Source organism: Heloderma suspectum, chromosome 13, assembly GCF_057233095.1.
Source record: "Heloderma suspectum isolate Gila_16-S chromosome 13, 16-S_ref, whole genome shotgun sequence".
Lineage (NCBI taxonomy): Eukaryota > Metazoa > Chordata > Lepidosauria > Squamata > Helodermatidae > Heloderma > Heloderma suspectum.
The window spans coordinates 14,958,435-14,972,428 of NC_139470.1; the positions used below are offsets into that span (position 1 = coordinate 14,958,435).

Consider the following 13,994-nt stretch of genomic DNA (forward strand, 5'->3'; position numbering starts at 1 on the left):
TGTGTGTGTGTGTATATGCATGCCACTGGCTGTACTTCCTGAATGGATAGTGCCCCACTTTTGTCAAACCCCTTGAATTACAGCTGAAAGTCCTGACTTCGCTCCCATCTGGCTGTGTTTCCTTTCAACTTCAATGTGGTGGTGTACAGAGGCCAACTGCCAAAACAGCTATCCTTGTTCCAATATTTCTGGCCCTGACTATATATCCTACCTCATGAGGGAACATTTGGATATTATTTAAGACTTTCCAAAAACTGTGGCATGCCTGAGGGTTCTACCTTTACAGGCAGCCTAAAAATAATTTTAAATAAATAAATAAGCAAGCAATAGTTATTTAAAGCCAGTGGAAAAAAAACTGTTGCTGTTTCAAACCTAGGACCAGGGTTCAAGGTTCTCTTAAATTGCCAGGAGTTGGCAAAGCTATCCTAAGTGTGTTAAGCAGAAAATTAAACATGCATGGTTACAGCTTGGTAAGAGAGGCTCATGGATTATTTGTTAATCACATGACTGTTGAATCCATCATTTTGGTTCAATGCCAATCTAAATTGCTGTGGAGATTAAGAGAATGAATCCACATCCTGTGAAATTATTGGTTAGTGCACTACCCAATTTCCATCTTCCACTCCAGACACAGCTGTACTTCAGCAAACAACGCTAAAGCATAAACACCAAGGGCAGTATCCACCTGTGCCATTCCGTTTGCGCAAATGACATTGCACTAGTGGAAGCCATGAACTATGCACAAGACAAGAATCCAACTAAAGTTATGTCTGCACAATAATGTTGCGCAATAATGTTTGGATTATGCTTGTGCAACCTGCTGCACATTCTTCTTGGGTTACGCAACTGCTCGCATCATTGTGCAACCAGCTGCGCAAGAGTAATGGGCAACCCCTTGCACAACAGAAAGATTCAGCAGAGCTCTGCTAGCACTATTTGAGTTTGTGGAATGTCACCATTGGATACTGCCCAACTCTGGGGCAACTGACATCCATTAGGGTTCATTCACATTAAGTTTGTACCATTACATTCAACAGACTGATGCCACTTCTGCTATTATGTTACTCTACACACATTAAGATAAATATAGGGAAGTGGCAAGATGCAAGTATCACTACATTCTTAGACATGCATTCAGCAACCATGTTCAAGGCAGGGAAGGCCAAAACTGGGAATGAATCCTGACCTGGCCAGGAAGAGCAGAACATATTCAGCTGGTTATTGGTCAGGGGAAAGCACCAGAGGATGCATTAGTATCACAGGAAGAAAGAAAATCTTGGGTACAAGAGTAGCATCAAATTTCTGAGCATCCTGAGCCTCTAGATAAGAGTGGAATACATGTCTGACAGTATAAACATACAATCACATTTACCCCCTTTGTACCCCATATCAGTCAATAAAGAGCAGCTTCAACTGCTTGGTACAGTACTCAAATGCTAAAGTAATGCAGGTTAGAATGTACATCTCAACCATTGACAAAAGGAAGAAAACCCTAATTGTCAAAAACTACAAGCTAATTAAAGTGTTATATGAGAAAAGGGGGGTGCACGTGCACATTCAGTGATCTTGAATAAACACTTTAAAGAATGCCCCAAAGAACAGAAACATGGGAGAAGGTGCCAAAGTTCTTCAATCAGGTTTCTCATCTACAGATATATTGTTTAGGGGGAAGAAGGTATTTTTAACATTTTCAAGTCACCAGCACTGTTTGGTATTCTCTTCTACTCCAATATGTATGCACTGTGGGACGTGTAATCAATATTGGAAGTTACAAAAACAGAATCGGGGAAGTAGCTACTCCAAATTAATACAAAGTACAGGAAAAAGATCCTGTGTGTGGCTTGTGCAACCCACCCTTGTATTTAACCACTCACCTGGTAAGGGCAGGCAAGAAGGAATTGCATGCAGGCAAGTGAGCTAAAGGAGGAAAGAGAGAGCGCCCCTCCTCTCTGCCCAACACAGAAATGCAAGTGAGCGTCTAAAGGATGGAAACCCATCCCCCATGCTCAGCACAGAAATGCAGCAGGTGGCTGCAGCTCTCTATCCTTTCTCTGCAGGCTAGTCAACATTTTTGCAGGTTAATAACGTTTGTGGGGTTACTTACAAGGCCAGTGTAACCCTTATTCACAAGGCTGGGGTTTCAGCCATCCATTCTAAAGGCGAAACATCCATTCTAAGGCTACAATAATCTAATTATTTAACTACTCTAAACCGCCCAGAGAGCTTCTCGTATGGGGCGGTTTTGAAATGCAATAAACAAATAAATATTAAATTACTTATTTAAAATGTTTTGATTAAGAATATGCTACCATTTAATCAGGCCACATATTTTTATTTAAAGGATTTCTATGCCCCATTTCAAACGAAAGATCTCTCAAAGCGGCTTACAAACCACAAAAGACAATACCATAAAACACCACATTAAAACCACAAAATCCCACAGATATCTAGTAAACAGAAGAGCAGCATAATACAGCAAAACAATTACACATAGCCTATACCACCCATAAAATGTATCAAAATGTAACCAAGAGCAATAACTAAACTAAAAATGTTTTTTTTAAATGGTTGGTGTGTTTTGCTTTTTAGAACTCTAAGGCAGTGCTTGCTGCAACAAGTTCAGGCATGCACTAAAAACGAAGTATGCTTTTTCAGCAGAGTTGTTTATTCCGGCAGAGTCGTTTATTCACATGCACATTTAATAAACTAAAACCCATTCAAATGGGTATGTTCTCTTTAATCAGGCCCTTAGCACATACAGAACAAAATAGGGGCTCCGCACAGTCTTCATTTATGCCAAGGCACACCCCTGGCATCTATTTCTAATGACAGCGCTCCATAATGAAGATTACACAACACAATTTATGAAATTCACTGCCACAAGATGCTGTGATAACCAATAGTTAGATAGCTTTAGACCGGGGTTAGAGAAATTCATGGAGTCTTTCATATTCAGAGGCATTTGGAAGCACCTAATTGTTCATCCTGGGAAGCAGAATGCTGGACTAGATAGACCTTCCATCTGATCCAGCAGAACGATTATTTATTTAGGGGATTTGTATCCCGTTTTTTAACTAAAGTTTTCAAAGGGGCTCATAATATAACTGTTATGCAATATTCTCCCCCTACTTTCTTTTTCCATGAGAGTTACACAATCCATGCACTGGATCTCTCTCCTGTACTCTGTGTTAGCCTCAATTATCTACCACCCCTGGTCTGGTACAAGTTATTAGAAAGCACCCTTTCAGCATACACAGTGGGCACGTCTTCCCCCTCTCCCCGTGCTTACAAGTGAAGTAGCCCACCTCCAGCCCACAAATGCCTGTAATTAAGAGGTGGAAACTTCTAAAACAGAGGCAGTGGGGTTTTAAACATTTTAGTTTAACAACAACACTTAACATTTGTAAAGTGCTGTCAAGTGTTCCGAGTATTTCACATGTATTATCTAGTTGTAACCCTTACAACAACAACAACAACACTGTAAAGCAGTCTTTCCCAACCTGGTGCCCTCCAGATGTTTTGGACTACAACTCTGAGCATTCCTGACTATTGGCCATGTTGACTGGGGCTGACTGGAGTGGAAGTCCAAAACATGTAGAGGGCATGAGGTTGGGGAAGCAAGTCAGTATTATCATCCACCACAATGCAGATAGGGGTGACTGAGGCCAAGAAAGTGGCTTGCCTAAAGCCACCTAATAAGTTCATGGCAGAAGCATGATTAAAACCAGAAACTTCCTGCCCACAATGTCTTAACCACAACTACATGACATTTATACCTCACGTTTCCTTCCAAAGAGTTCAGGGCAGTGTACATCATCACCAGCCTGTCTCCCCAATGTTATTCTCACAACAACCTTGTGAGGTAGGTTAGGCTGATAAAGTGTGACTGGCCCAAGATTCCTCAATGAGCTTCTTGGATGAGCAGGTATTAGAACCTGGGTCTACTGAGCCCAACATTCTCTCTAACCATAATCCCTGTGTAACGCCTAGCTCTGTTAAAGGTGCATGTTTAGACAGAAAGAAGTCCTCCAACTCCCAGCACGCCCCAGACACTACAATACTAGCCCTTAAAACAATAAGGCATATACTCAGTATTATTTGAAATGTGATACGAACAAGTATTCTTTTCACTATGAGTATAGTTGAGAAATTGCAGTGAAGTGGCATGGAGAGGAATAATAGAGTATCAAGTCTGACCCGATGTCAACACATAACAGGCCTGTAATAAGCCTACCACTTAATTTACTAAAGCATATACCCATGATGTGCAGTGGCTCCAACCCATTCTGAAATTAAAAGCCGTAAGGACTTTTGTTCAGATTTAGTGTTATTAATCCGGGAAGGAATTAAATAAAAATCAAAGCTCAATTCTCTTCAATTAGAGAGAAGCGCTAACAACAAACGTTAATTGCAACAGTGTTCTGAAATATATTGTGCATTGCTCTGAGTACTTTGTTGCTTGAAAAGAAGTCTCAAATGTTATGACCAAGAGCCCCCCCCTAAAGTAAATATTTGATCTGAAATAACTTCTTAAGAGGCCAAGTAACCAATACAGATATCTAATCAGAATAAGAGACAAGATACACCCTGGTAACTGCTGCAGTTTCAAATCTCGTACTTCAAATCCAGGGTTATTCATTCAGGAAGGAATGAAATAAAAATAAAAGCTCAATTCTTTTCCCTTAGAGAGAAGTACTAACAACAAATGTTCATTGCAAGGGTGTTCTGAAGTATAATGTGCATCACTGAGCACACTGTTGCTGGAAAAGAGGCCTCAAACCTTATGATGGAGCGCCACCACCAAAATCATAATTTGAACTGAAATAACTTCTCAAGACAACCATATAAGCTGCCTTGGGTTCCTTGGAAGAGAAAAAAAGGCGGGATATAAATGTAATATACTAATCTGCCCTCTGTACAGGGACCCAAAAGAGAGATTCTTGAAACCCATGCTAATATAAGGATGTAGGAACGCCTCTGCACAAATGGCTCATTTTCTTCTGAGTGACACCAATTCCTCTGTGACACATAAAGTGGCTCTCTTTGCCTTGGTTGCAAAAAAGATTAGGAAGAGAGAATTACACGAAATGGCTATAAACTGCCTTGGAGATTCAGGGCGCTAAGTTGAGGCTGAGTTTGCCTATGGATATGTATATTTTACCTGTATTTGTAAGGTTTGAAATCGTATACTTTTGTATATGTATATATATTTTAATGTATTTGTCATGGCCTTTGTCTACTACAATAAACTTCCTTACTGTGTAAATGTAATACATACATAAAAATATAAATACATTGTGCATGCTTGGCTGGGGGATGCTTGGAGTTGCAGGACCTTTTCGCTGTCCCAACAGGGACAGGATTGTACCCTTAACCGCCTCGTTTTGGGTCAGGATTGCAGCTGAAATCAGAGAGCAGCTCAAGATGGTTGCCAACTGACAGGAGCCTGGCCGGCTCCTGTGCTGTGGGAATTTTTCATTTATTAATACGTCTCTATCCCGCTCTATATCATTAAGATCTCAAGGCGGCGTACTGACAAAATCAATTTAAACAGCATAAAACAATAATGCAAACATCTAAAAACATACTGAACCGTTAAACAAGCGAATATCAGTTAAAATCTAAAACAACCAAACACTTAAAACAATGTGCTGTGTTCATTATGGAAGTTGAACGAAATGAATGGAAGTTCTGCCACCGCACCCGCCGCCCAAAGGCCTGAAGATGCTGTGAGGCGAGGTGTGCGCGCACGCGCGCGCGTGTGTGGGTATTATTATTTATTACATGATCTATGCATGTAATATTGTCACATGATCTATGCATGTAATATTGTCACATGATCTATGTTTGTAATATTATTTACTACATGATCTATGTAACATTGTTACATGACCTATGCATGTAATATTAATTGTTACATGACCTATGCATGTAATATTAATTGTTACATGACCTATGCATGTAATACTATTTACTACATGACCAATGCATGTAATACTATTTACTACATGACCTATGCATGTAATACTATTTACTACATGACCTATGCATGTAATACTATTTACTACATGACCTATGCATGTAATATTATTTACTACATGATTTCATATTACATATGAAAGACCCCCGAAGAACAACCCGCCTGACCTGTCCCAGTTGCTGTCCCAGTAGCCGCAGCCGTTGGGCTTCTCGAGCCACCCGGGCGCCGCGGCGGGGCCGGAGGCTGCCGGCGACGGGAGCAGCAGCAGCCCCGGCGGAGGCGCCGAAGGCGAGGACACGCCGCCGCCGGACGGGGCATCCCCGCCGGCCTGGTCCGCCCGCGGCGGCGGCGGCTGCTTGCCGACCGGCACGGCGGCGAAGACGACGGAGCCGCCCGCCAGCCCGCAAGCGGCGGCGGCGGCGGCCACCGCCACGACGCGCCGGAACGCCATGTGGGGACGGAGAGGGCGGCGGGCAGGAAGGAGGAAGGAGGGAGGCGCTCGGCGCGCGTCTCGGCTCGGGCGCAGAAGGCCCGGCGGCGGCGCGGCGGCCTCACGCCCCCTCACAGCGCCGCCCCGCCGGACCAGCCGGCTCCCGCCGCGGACGGGCCGCGGCGCGGGACGAGAGGCCGCGGGCACCCGAGGGAAGGGCGAAGCGGGCGGCTGGCCGAGGCGGCGCCCGGCCGAGGGAGGGAGGGAGGGAGGGAGGCCCGTCCGCCGCGCGGCTGCGAAAGGCGGGGCGGGGGCCCTCGAAGGGCGCCTCCGCCTCCTGCGGGGCGGGCGCCGCGATGGAGCGGGCGCGGGCCTGAGGGAGACGGCGCCTCCGGCCCAGAGCCTCCCGAGCCGCGGGCCGGGCCGCGACGCGTCAGCGCGCCGGCGCGTCGCGCGCAACGCGGGAAATCGCGCGGGAGGGCGCCGCCGAGCGCTTGCGGCCCTTGGCCCCTCCCCCGGAGCTTCCTCGGGCGGGCTGCTGTCAACGCGGCTGAGGCTGAGCGGCTTTACCGTCAGCGGCTGGAGGAGCACGTGGCGTCGTGACGTAGTAGGGCGCTCGCGATTGGCGGCGTCGGAGCAGTGCGGCCAGGTGGGGCCAAGGGTGGGGTGGGGTGGGGTGGGGTGGGGTGGGGTGGGGCGGGGCGGGGCGGGGCGGGGCGGCGCCGCCCTGCGGGCAGGGCGGAGCTGCGCAGGCGCGGAGTAGTGGCGGCCGCGGCGGCCCCCGGCCCGGCGGGATTTCGGGCGCGCCCTTCGCGGACTTCTGCACCGCCCTCTCTGGCCGGCCGGAGTAGCGCGCGGGTGGACACGCCGCCTGGGACTGCACCAAGCGGGCTGCCCGCCATCTTGGCCAGTCGGAACGGAGCTCGGTGGAGGCCGGAAGCGTCAAGCATCGGCGTGCTCCCGATCACCCGGGCGAGCGCAGCTGCAGGCTGTCACCCAAGTCAACGCACCTGCTGCTGGCTGAAGGGCGGCCGCCCTCCCAAGCCCAATGCGGCGAGCAGCAAGCCACCCGCCTCGTGGCACTTACGATTCGATTTCCGCCATTTATTTTTGTTTTGGCCCTGCTGTAATTGTGGGTTAACCACCCGCCAGCGGTATACGACCGCAGAGTGCTGGAGCTGGACTCTGGACATAGGCATTGCAAATATTTACAGCAATATAGCCTTGTAGTGAGACAAAAATATTTACACCATTTTTGTTGGACTTTTGCTTCTCTACTTCATGTGTTTTTGCAGCTGAGCTCCCACCTGGGCCTATGTGTCCTAATATGTATTGCAAATACTATAGTTAATTTTGTTTATATTTCACATTTTCTTGCACATGTTTACGCTGGACTGCAGACCGGAAGGTCGGCAGGACAGCAGTTCGAGGCCCGAGTGCTGCGTGACGGAGTGAGCTCCCGTCTTCAGTCCCAGCTTCTGCCAACCTAGCAGTTCGAAAGCAAGAAATTGGAAGTAGATAAATAGGTACTGCCTCGGCGGGAAAGGTAACAGTGTTCCGTGCACCTCGGTGTTCTGTCATGCCGGCCACATGACCATGGAAGCGTCTTTGGACAGCGCTGGCTCTTCGGCTTAGAAACGGGGATGAGCACCGCACCCTAGAGTCGGACACGACTGGTTGGGGACACCTTTACCTTTTACCTTTTTACTCATAAATAACAACAGTGTATGTTATTATCTTACAAATCGTATATTTTTAAAAATATAAATGAAAGGTTTTCATGAGATATGTTCTATCCCCATGCATTTCATTATTCCAATTTATGTATGTGTCTGTATCTCTTATAACAGGTTAGTTTAACCTCCAGTTTCCTAGTAAAACTGAATTACCGTGTCACGAAATGATGCATGTCTAAAAAGTGTGTCACCAATATGAAAAGTTTGGAAAGCTCTGCTCATACACCCATCGCTGGTGGCTCATAAGTAATGGAATGAATGGCTGACAAGCAGCTTCATGGCCAGGTGTGGCCTGTTTCCTGGGTACCCCATGACCAATCAAGCAGATAAAAGGCCTGGAGGTGGCTCTGAGTGTTACATTTGCATTTGGTAGCTGTTCACTGGCACTCCCAACATGAAGTCCAAAGAGGTGTCCCATGCGAGTGAAGGAGGCCATCATTAGGCTGAGGAAACAAGATAAACCCATCAGAGAGATAGCAAAAACATTGGAAGCGGCCAACACAACAGTTTGGAACATCCTGAAAAAGAAGGAATTAACTGGCAAGCTCAGCAACAGCAAAAGGCCTGGAAGGCCACAGAAGACAACTAAAGTGGATGACCGCAGAATTCTGCTCATGGTGAAGAGGAACCCTTTCACAACATCTAGCAAGGTCAAGAACACTCTTGAGAGGTAGGCTTGTCATTGTCAACATCTACAGTTAAGAGACGGCTTTATAAACGTAAATACAGAGGCTTCACAAGGTGCAAACCGCTGGTAATGCTCAATAACGGACAAGCCAGATTAGCCTTTGCCAGCAAACACCTAAAAAGCCTGCCCAGTTCTGGAATAAGATTCTTTGGACTGATGAAACCAAGATTAACTAGTCCCAGAAGGATGGGAAGAGAAAAGTATGCAGAAGGAAAGGAACAGCTCATGATCCAAAGCATACCACATCATCTGTCAAACATGGTGGAGGCAGTTGTTATGGCATGGGCATGTACGGCTGCTAATGGAGCCGGGTCACTGGTGTTTATTGATGACCTGACTGCTGATCAAAGAAGCAGGATGAATTCTGAAGTTTATAGGGCTATACTTTCTACTCAGATTCAGACAAATGCTGCCAAACTGATAGGACGCCGCATCATATTGCAGATGGGTAATGACCCAAAACATACAGCAAAAGCTACCCAAGAGTTTCTGAAGGCAAAGAAGTGGAATGTTCTTCAATCGCCAAGTCAGTCACCTGATCTCAACCCAATAGAGCATGCTTTTCCCTTACTGAAGACAAGACTGACAGCAGAAAGACCCACAAACAAGCAGCAGCTGAAGGCAGCTGCATTAAAGGCCTGGCAAAGCATCTCGAGGGAGGAAACTCAGCATTTGGTCATGCCCATGGGTTCCAGACTTCAGGCAGTCATTGACTGCAAAGGATTTTCATCCAGGTATTAAAGGCGATCCTTAAGTTTGAAATGATGTTGGTTTGTTCCATTACTTATGAGCCACCAACGATGGGTGTGTGTGTATGCACTGGCTGTCCTTCCTGAATGGTTAGTGCCCCACTTTTGTCGAACCCCTTGAATTACAGCTCAAAGTCCTGACTTCGCTCCCATCTGGGTGTGTTTCCTTTCAACTTCAATGTGGTGATGTACAGAGGCCAACTGCCAAAACAGTTATCCTTGTTTTTCTGCCCCTGACTGTAGCGTCACTTAGCGTCGCACTTGGAGTCGCCTAGGATCTGAAGACCCACCCGCCTGCCTCTCCAGAGACACCAGCAGCCACAGTACCAGCAGCAAATAGCAGCAGCAGAGGGCAGCAGCTTAAAGACAAGGGGAAAGGGGCAAACGTGGACTTTATCTGCTCCTTCTTAGCTGCTGTTCTCTTTTATCTCTTTTATCTTTTATATTCTTTTAAACTGTTGTGCATTTTATATTCTAACATTTTAATATGTGCCTGGGAGGACTATTGGGCAACTCAGGGGGTGGGGGAGGTGCCACCATAACTGTGGTCACGGGCAGGGGGAGGTATGGCATTGGGGGATTAACAGGCCAGCTGAGGAGAAGAGGGGCTAGACACCTTACAGCTGTCCCCTCTTCTGGTTCTTCCCCCAACCTGATGATTCCTGGCAGCCTTACCAGTCTGCCCTCGGGTCTGGTGGTGCTGCTGCTGAATGCCAGGTCGGCCCAAAATAAAATCTCCCTCATCCATGATTTGATTGTGGATGAGGGGGCTGACCTGGCATGTATTACTGAGACCTGGGTGGGGGAACTGGGAGGGGTCACTCTCTCCCAGGTGTGCCCTCCTGGGTACTCGGTGCAGCACCAACACCAACTTGAGGGTCGGGGAGGGGGGGTTGCTGTGGTCTATAGGAATTCAATCTCCCTCTCCAAGCTTCCTGCTCATTCGAGTGCAGATCTTGAGTGTTTGTACCTTGTGTTGGGTACCTGGGATAGATTGGGGATTCTGTTGGTGTACTGCCCACCCCGCTGCCCATCAGACTCCCTGCCTGAGCTGACGGAGGTGGTCTCGGACTTGGTGTTGAGGACCCCCAGGATGATGGTCCTGGGGGATCTCAACGTCCATGCCAAGGCCGCTGTATCCGGGGCGGCTCAGGACTTCATGGCTGCCATGACAACCATGGGGCTGTCCCAACATGTCATCGGCCCAACGCATATAAAAGGACACACGCTTGATCTGGTTTTCTCGACTGGGCAGGAGGATGGTGATCTGAAAGTGGGGGACTTAACATCTGTCCCTTTGTCATGGTCAGATCACTTCCTGCTGAGGTTTAGACTCCTGGCGGCCTTTCCCCTCTGCAAGGGTGGGGGACCTATTAAAATGGTCCGCCCCCGGAGATTAATGGATTCCGATGGATTCCAGAGGGCTCTGGGGGATTTTCCTGCTGGTATGGCTGGTGCTCCTGTCGAAGCCCAGGTCGCTCTGTGGAATGCAGAGATGACTCGGGCGGTTGACACAATCGCGCCCAAGCGCCCTCTCCCTCTGAGCAGAGCCCGGCCAGCTCCTTGGTATACACCTGAGCTGAGGGCAATGAAGCAAGAGGGGAGACGGCTAGAATGCAGGTGGAGGAAAACTCGTGCTGAGTCTGACCGAACACAGGTAAGAGCCCAGTATCGAGCCTACTCTGTGGCGGTGAGGGTGGCAAAGAGACAGTTCTTTTCCACCAGCATTGCATCTTCTCAGTGTCGTCCAGCGGAGCTTTTCCGAGTGGTTCGCGGCCTGTTACATTCTGGGCCAGGGAGAGAGACGGTGGAACCCTCGGTAGCACGCTGTGACAAGTTTGCATGGCACTTTGAGGATAAAGTCGCTCAGATTCGTCATGAACTGGACACCACCATTAATGCAGTTCCATTGGTAGAGGCGTTCAGAGCACCGTCTGGTCCAGTTTTATTGGATGAGTTTCAGTTACTGAGGCCTGAGGATGCGGACAAGGTGCTTGGCCAAATCTGATCAACCACTTGTGTGCTTGACCCTTGCCCTTCATGGCTTATTAAATCAAACAAGGAGGGGTTGTCCGGCTGGGTCCAGGAGGTTGTAAATTCCTCCTTGAGAGAGGGAGTGGTGCCTGCCGCTTTAAAAGAGGCAGTAATTAGACCACTCCTGAAAAAGCCTAACCTGGACCCAGAGGATGTTAACAGTTATAGGCCAGTGGCCAACATCCCCTTCCTGGGCAAGGTGCTTGAGCGGGTGGTTGTAGGACAGCTCCAGGCACTCTTGAATGAAACGGATTATCTAGATCCATTTCAATCGGGCTTCAGGCCTGGTTTTGGAACGGAAACTGCCTTGGTCGCCCTGTGGTCTGCCAGGAGAGGGACAGGGGGAGTGCGACCCTGTTGATTCTCCTGGACCTCTCAGCAGCTTTCGATACCATCGACCATGGTATCCTTCTGGATAGGTTGTCTGGGTTAGGAGTTGGAGGCACTGCACTACAGTGGTTCCGCTCCTACTTGGATGGCCGATTCCAGAAGGTGGTGCTGGGGGATTATTGCTCTGTGCCATGGCAATTATGCCATGGGGTTCCACAGGGCTCTGTTTTATCCCCCATGCTGTTTAACATCTACATGAAACCGCTGGGGGAGGTTATCCGGAGGTGTGGGCTGAGGTGCCATCAATATGCAGATGACACCCAGCTCTACCTCTCTTTCTCATCAAAACCAGGTGAGGCAGTGGCTGTTCTGAACCAGTGCCTGGGCACGGTAATGGACTGGATGAGGGCTAATAAACTGAAACTCAATCCAGACAAGACGGAGGTACTGTTAGTGGGTGGTTCGTCTGCCCGGCTAGGTGATATTCAACCTGTTCTGGAGGGGGTTGCACTCCCCCTAAAGGATCAGGTTTGTAGTTTGGGGGTGCTCTTGGATCCAGAACTGTCACTTGAGGCACAGGTGAACTCAGTGGCACGGAGCACTTTTTATCAGCTTAGGCTGGTATACCAACTACGCCCTTATCTGGACAGAGATAGCCTAGCTACAGTTATCCATGCTCTGATAACTTCTCGTCTGGATTACTGCAATGCGTTATACGTGGGGCTGCCTTTGAAAACGGTCCGGAAACTTCAGCTGGTCCAAAATAGGGCAGCAAGATTGTTAACAGGGACTGGCCTGCAAGCTCATATTACGCCAGTACTTTTCCAGCTGCACTGGCTGCCAGTCCACTTCTGGGCCCGATTCAAAGTGCTGGTGTTAACATTCAAAGCCCTTAATGGCTTGGGGCCAGGTTACCTGAAGGATCGCCTCCTCCCATATGTGCCTGCCCAGACCTTAAGATCATCATCAGCGGCCCTTCTCTGTGAGCCCCTGCCAGAGGAAGTGAGGCGGGTGGCTACTAGGAGGAGGGCTTTTTCCGCTGTGGCACCCCGGCTCTGGAATGAGCTCCCTAGTGAGGTTCGCCTGGCGCCTACATTGTATTCCTTTCGGCGCCAGGTGAAGACCTTTTTATTTTCCCAGGCATTTTAGCATTTCAGCTTTCTAAATTTTTATCTTTGCTGTTTTAAATCTGCATTTTAAACTCTTGCACTGCTGCTAGGTTTTATTGTGGTTGTATTGTTATATTGTGGTTTTAATGTGCTATATATTTTAAATTGTTTTATTGTGTGTTGTTTGGTTTTAATTTTTGTGAACCGCCCAGAGAGCTTCGGCTATTGGGCGGTATAGAAATGAAATAAATAAATAAGTGTGTGTGTGTGTGTGTGTGTATATATATATATATAATTAAACTTATATCATGCCCCCCCCCTTTTTTTACTACAAATCATGCTCAAGGTGGCTAACAAAATATGCCAGAATCAATTTGTTAGTCTTCAGGGTGCCACAAGATGCTTGTTTTTGCTGCAACAGACTTAACACAGTCACCCCTCTGGAAATAAAATAGGTATAATGTAACACAGTTATAATTCAGAATCCTCACTTTGGCAATGGCATTTATTAGGACCAACTGAAATTCCACAAAAATGTACAAGCTTTCAAGTTCTCCAGGACTCCTAATCAAGTTAGATGGTACAAAAAGCAGAGGGTGGGGGAAGAAATAGAAAAGTCCAAAAATTTGCCCAGATGTGGTGGTCATGAGGTCTACAGTTTAGACAGACCCAGTCTTAAAATGGAGATTGCAGACTGAATGAATCAGAGCACAATCCTATTGGGATAGGTGGCTGCCTCCAAACTTGGAGATGACCGTCTATCCAATGCGGGGCAGGAGAAGCACGGAGGGGATTGTCCCCTATGTGTTTCAGCTGCCCTGCATTTACGGCTGTCTAGCCGTGGGACCTCGGAGCGCAGGAAGCGGCAGCCGGATGACATGTAGGATGTGTCGTACCGGCATTTCCGACTTCCCTGCCCTGACATGCCCAGAGGAATG

General features: G+C 47.8%; 2 protein-coding genes across 8 annotated transcripts in view; one reads left to right on the plus strand and one right to left on the minus strand.

Annotated features, from left to right (window-relative positions):
* PGAM5 (PGAM family member 5, mitochondrial serine/threonine protein phosphatase) overlaps positions 1 to 6,863 on the minus strand; it is a 45,573-nt gene extending 38,710 nt beyond the window's left edge. For all 6 annotated transcript variants that reach the window (XR_014785819.1, XR_014785818.1, XR_014785817.1 and 3 more), the window contains exon 1: positions 6,148 to 6,863. Coding sequence is in view for 2 of the 6 variants with exons in the window: in XM_084820511.1 (XP_084676637.1) it covers positions 6,148 to 6,431 (284 nt within the window). In the remaining 4 variants the exon portion in view is untranslated. The remainder of the gene's footprint in view (positions 1 to 6,147) is intronic.
* Positions 6,864 to 7,145: 282 nt separating this feature from the next.
* On the plus strand, positions 7,146 to 13,521 carry LOC146336074 (uncharacterized). 2 transcript variants are annotated; one of them, XM_084820507.1, is made up of 2 exons: positions 7,146 to 8,135; positions 9,827 to 13,521. In XM_084820507.1, exon 2 carries the CDS (start codon positions 10,071 to 10,073, stop codon positions 11,589 to 11,591), a length of 1,521 nt encoding a protein of 506 aa, XP_084676633.1. In that variant the 5' UTR covers positions 7,146 to 8,135; positions 9,827 to 10,070; the 3' UTR covers positions 11,592 to 13,521. The 2 variants fall into 2 exon arrangements, with proteins under 2 accessions (XP_084676633.1, XP_084676634.1); XM_084820508.1 differs by having other exon boundaries at positions 7,146 to 8,086.
* Positions 13,522 to 13,994: the final 473 nt, after the last annotated feature.

What these genes read in the sequence shown, in the direction of transcription:
- LOC146336074 (XM_084820507.1), top strand. Translation starts at nt 10,071, where the DNA reads ATGTGCCTGGGAGGACTATTGGGCAACTCAGGGGGTGGGGGAGGTGCC.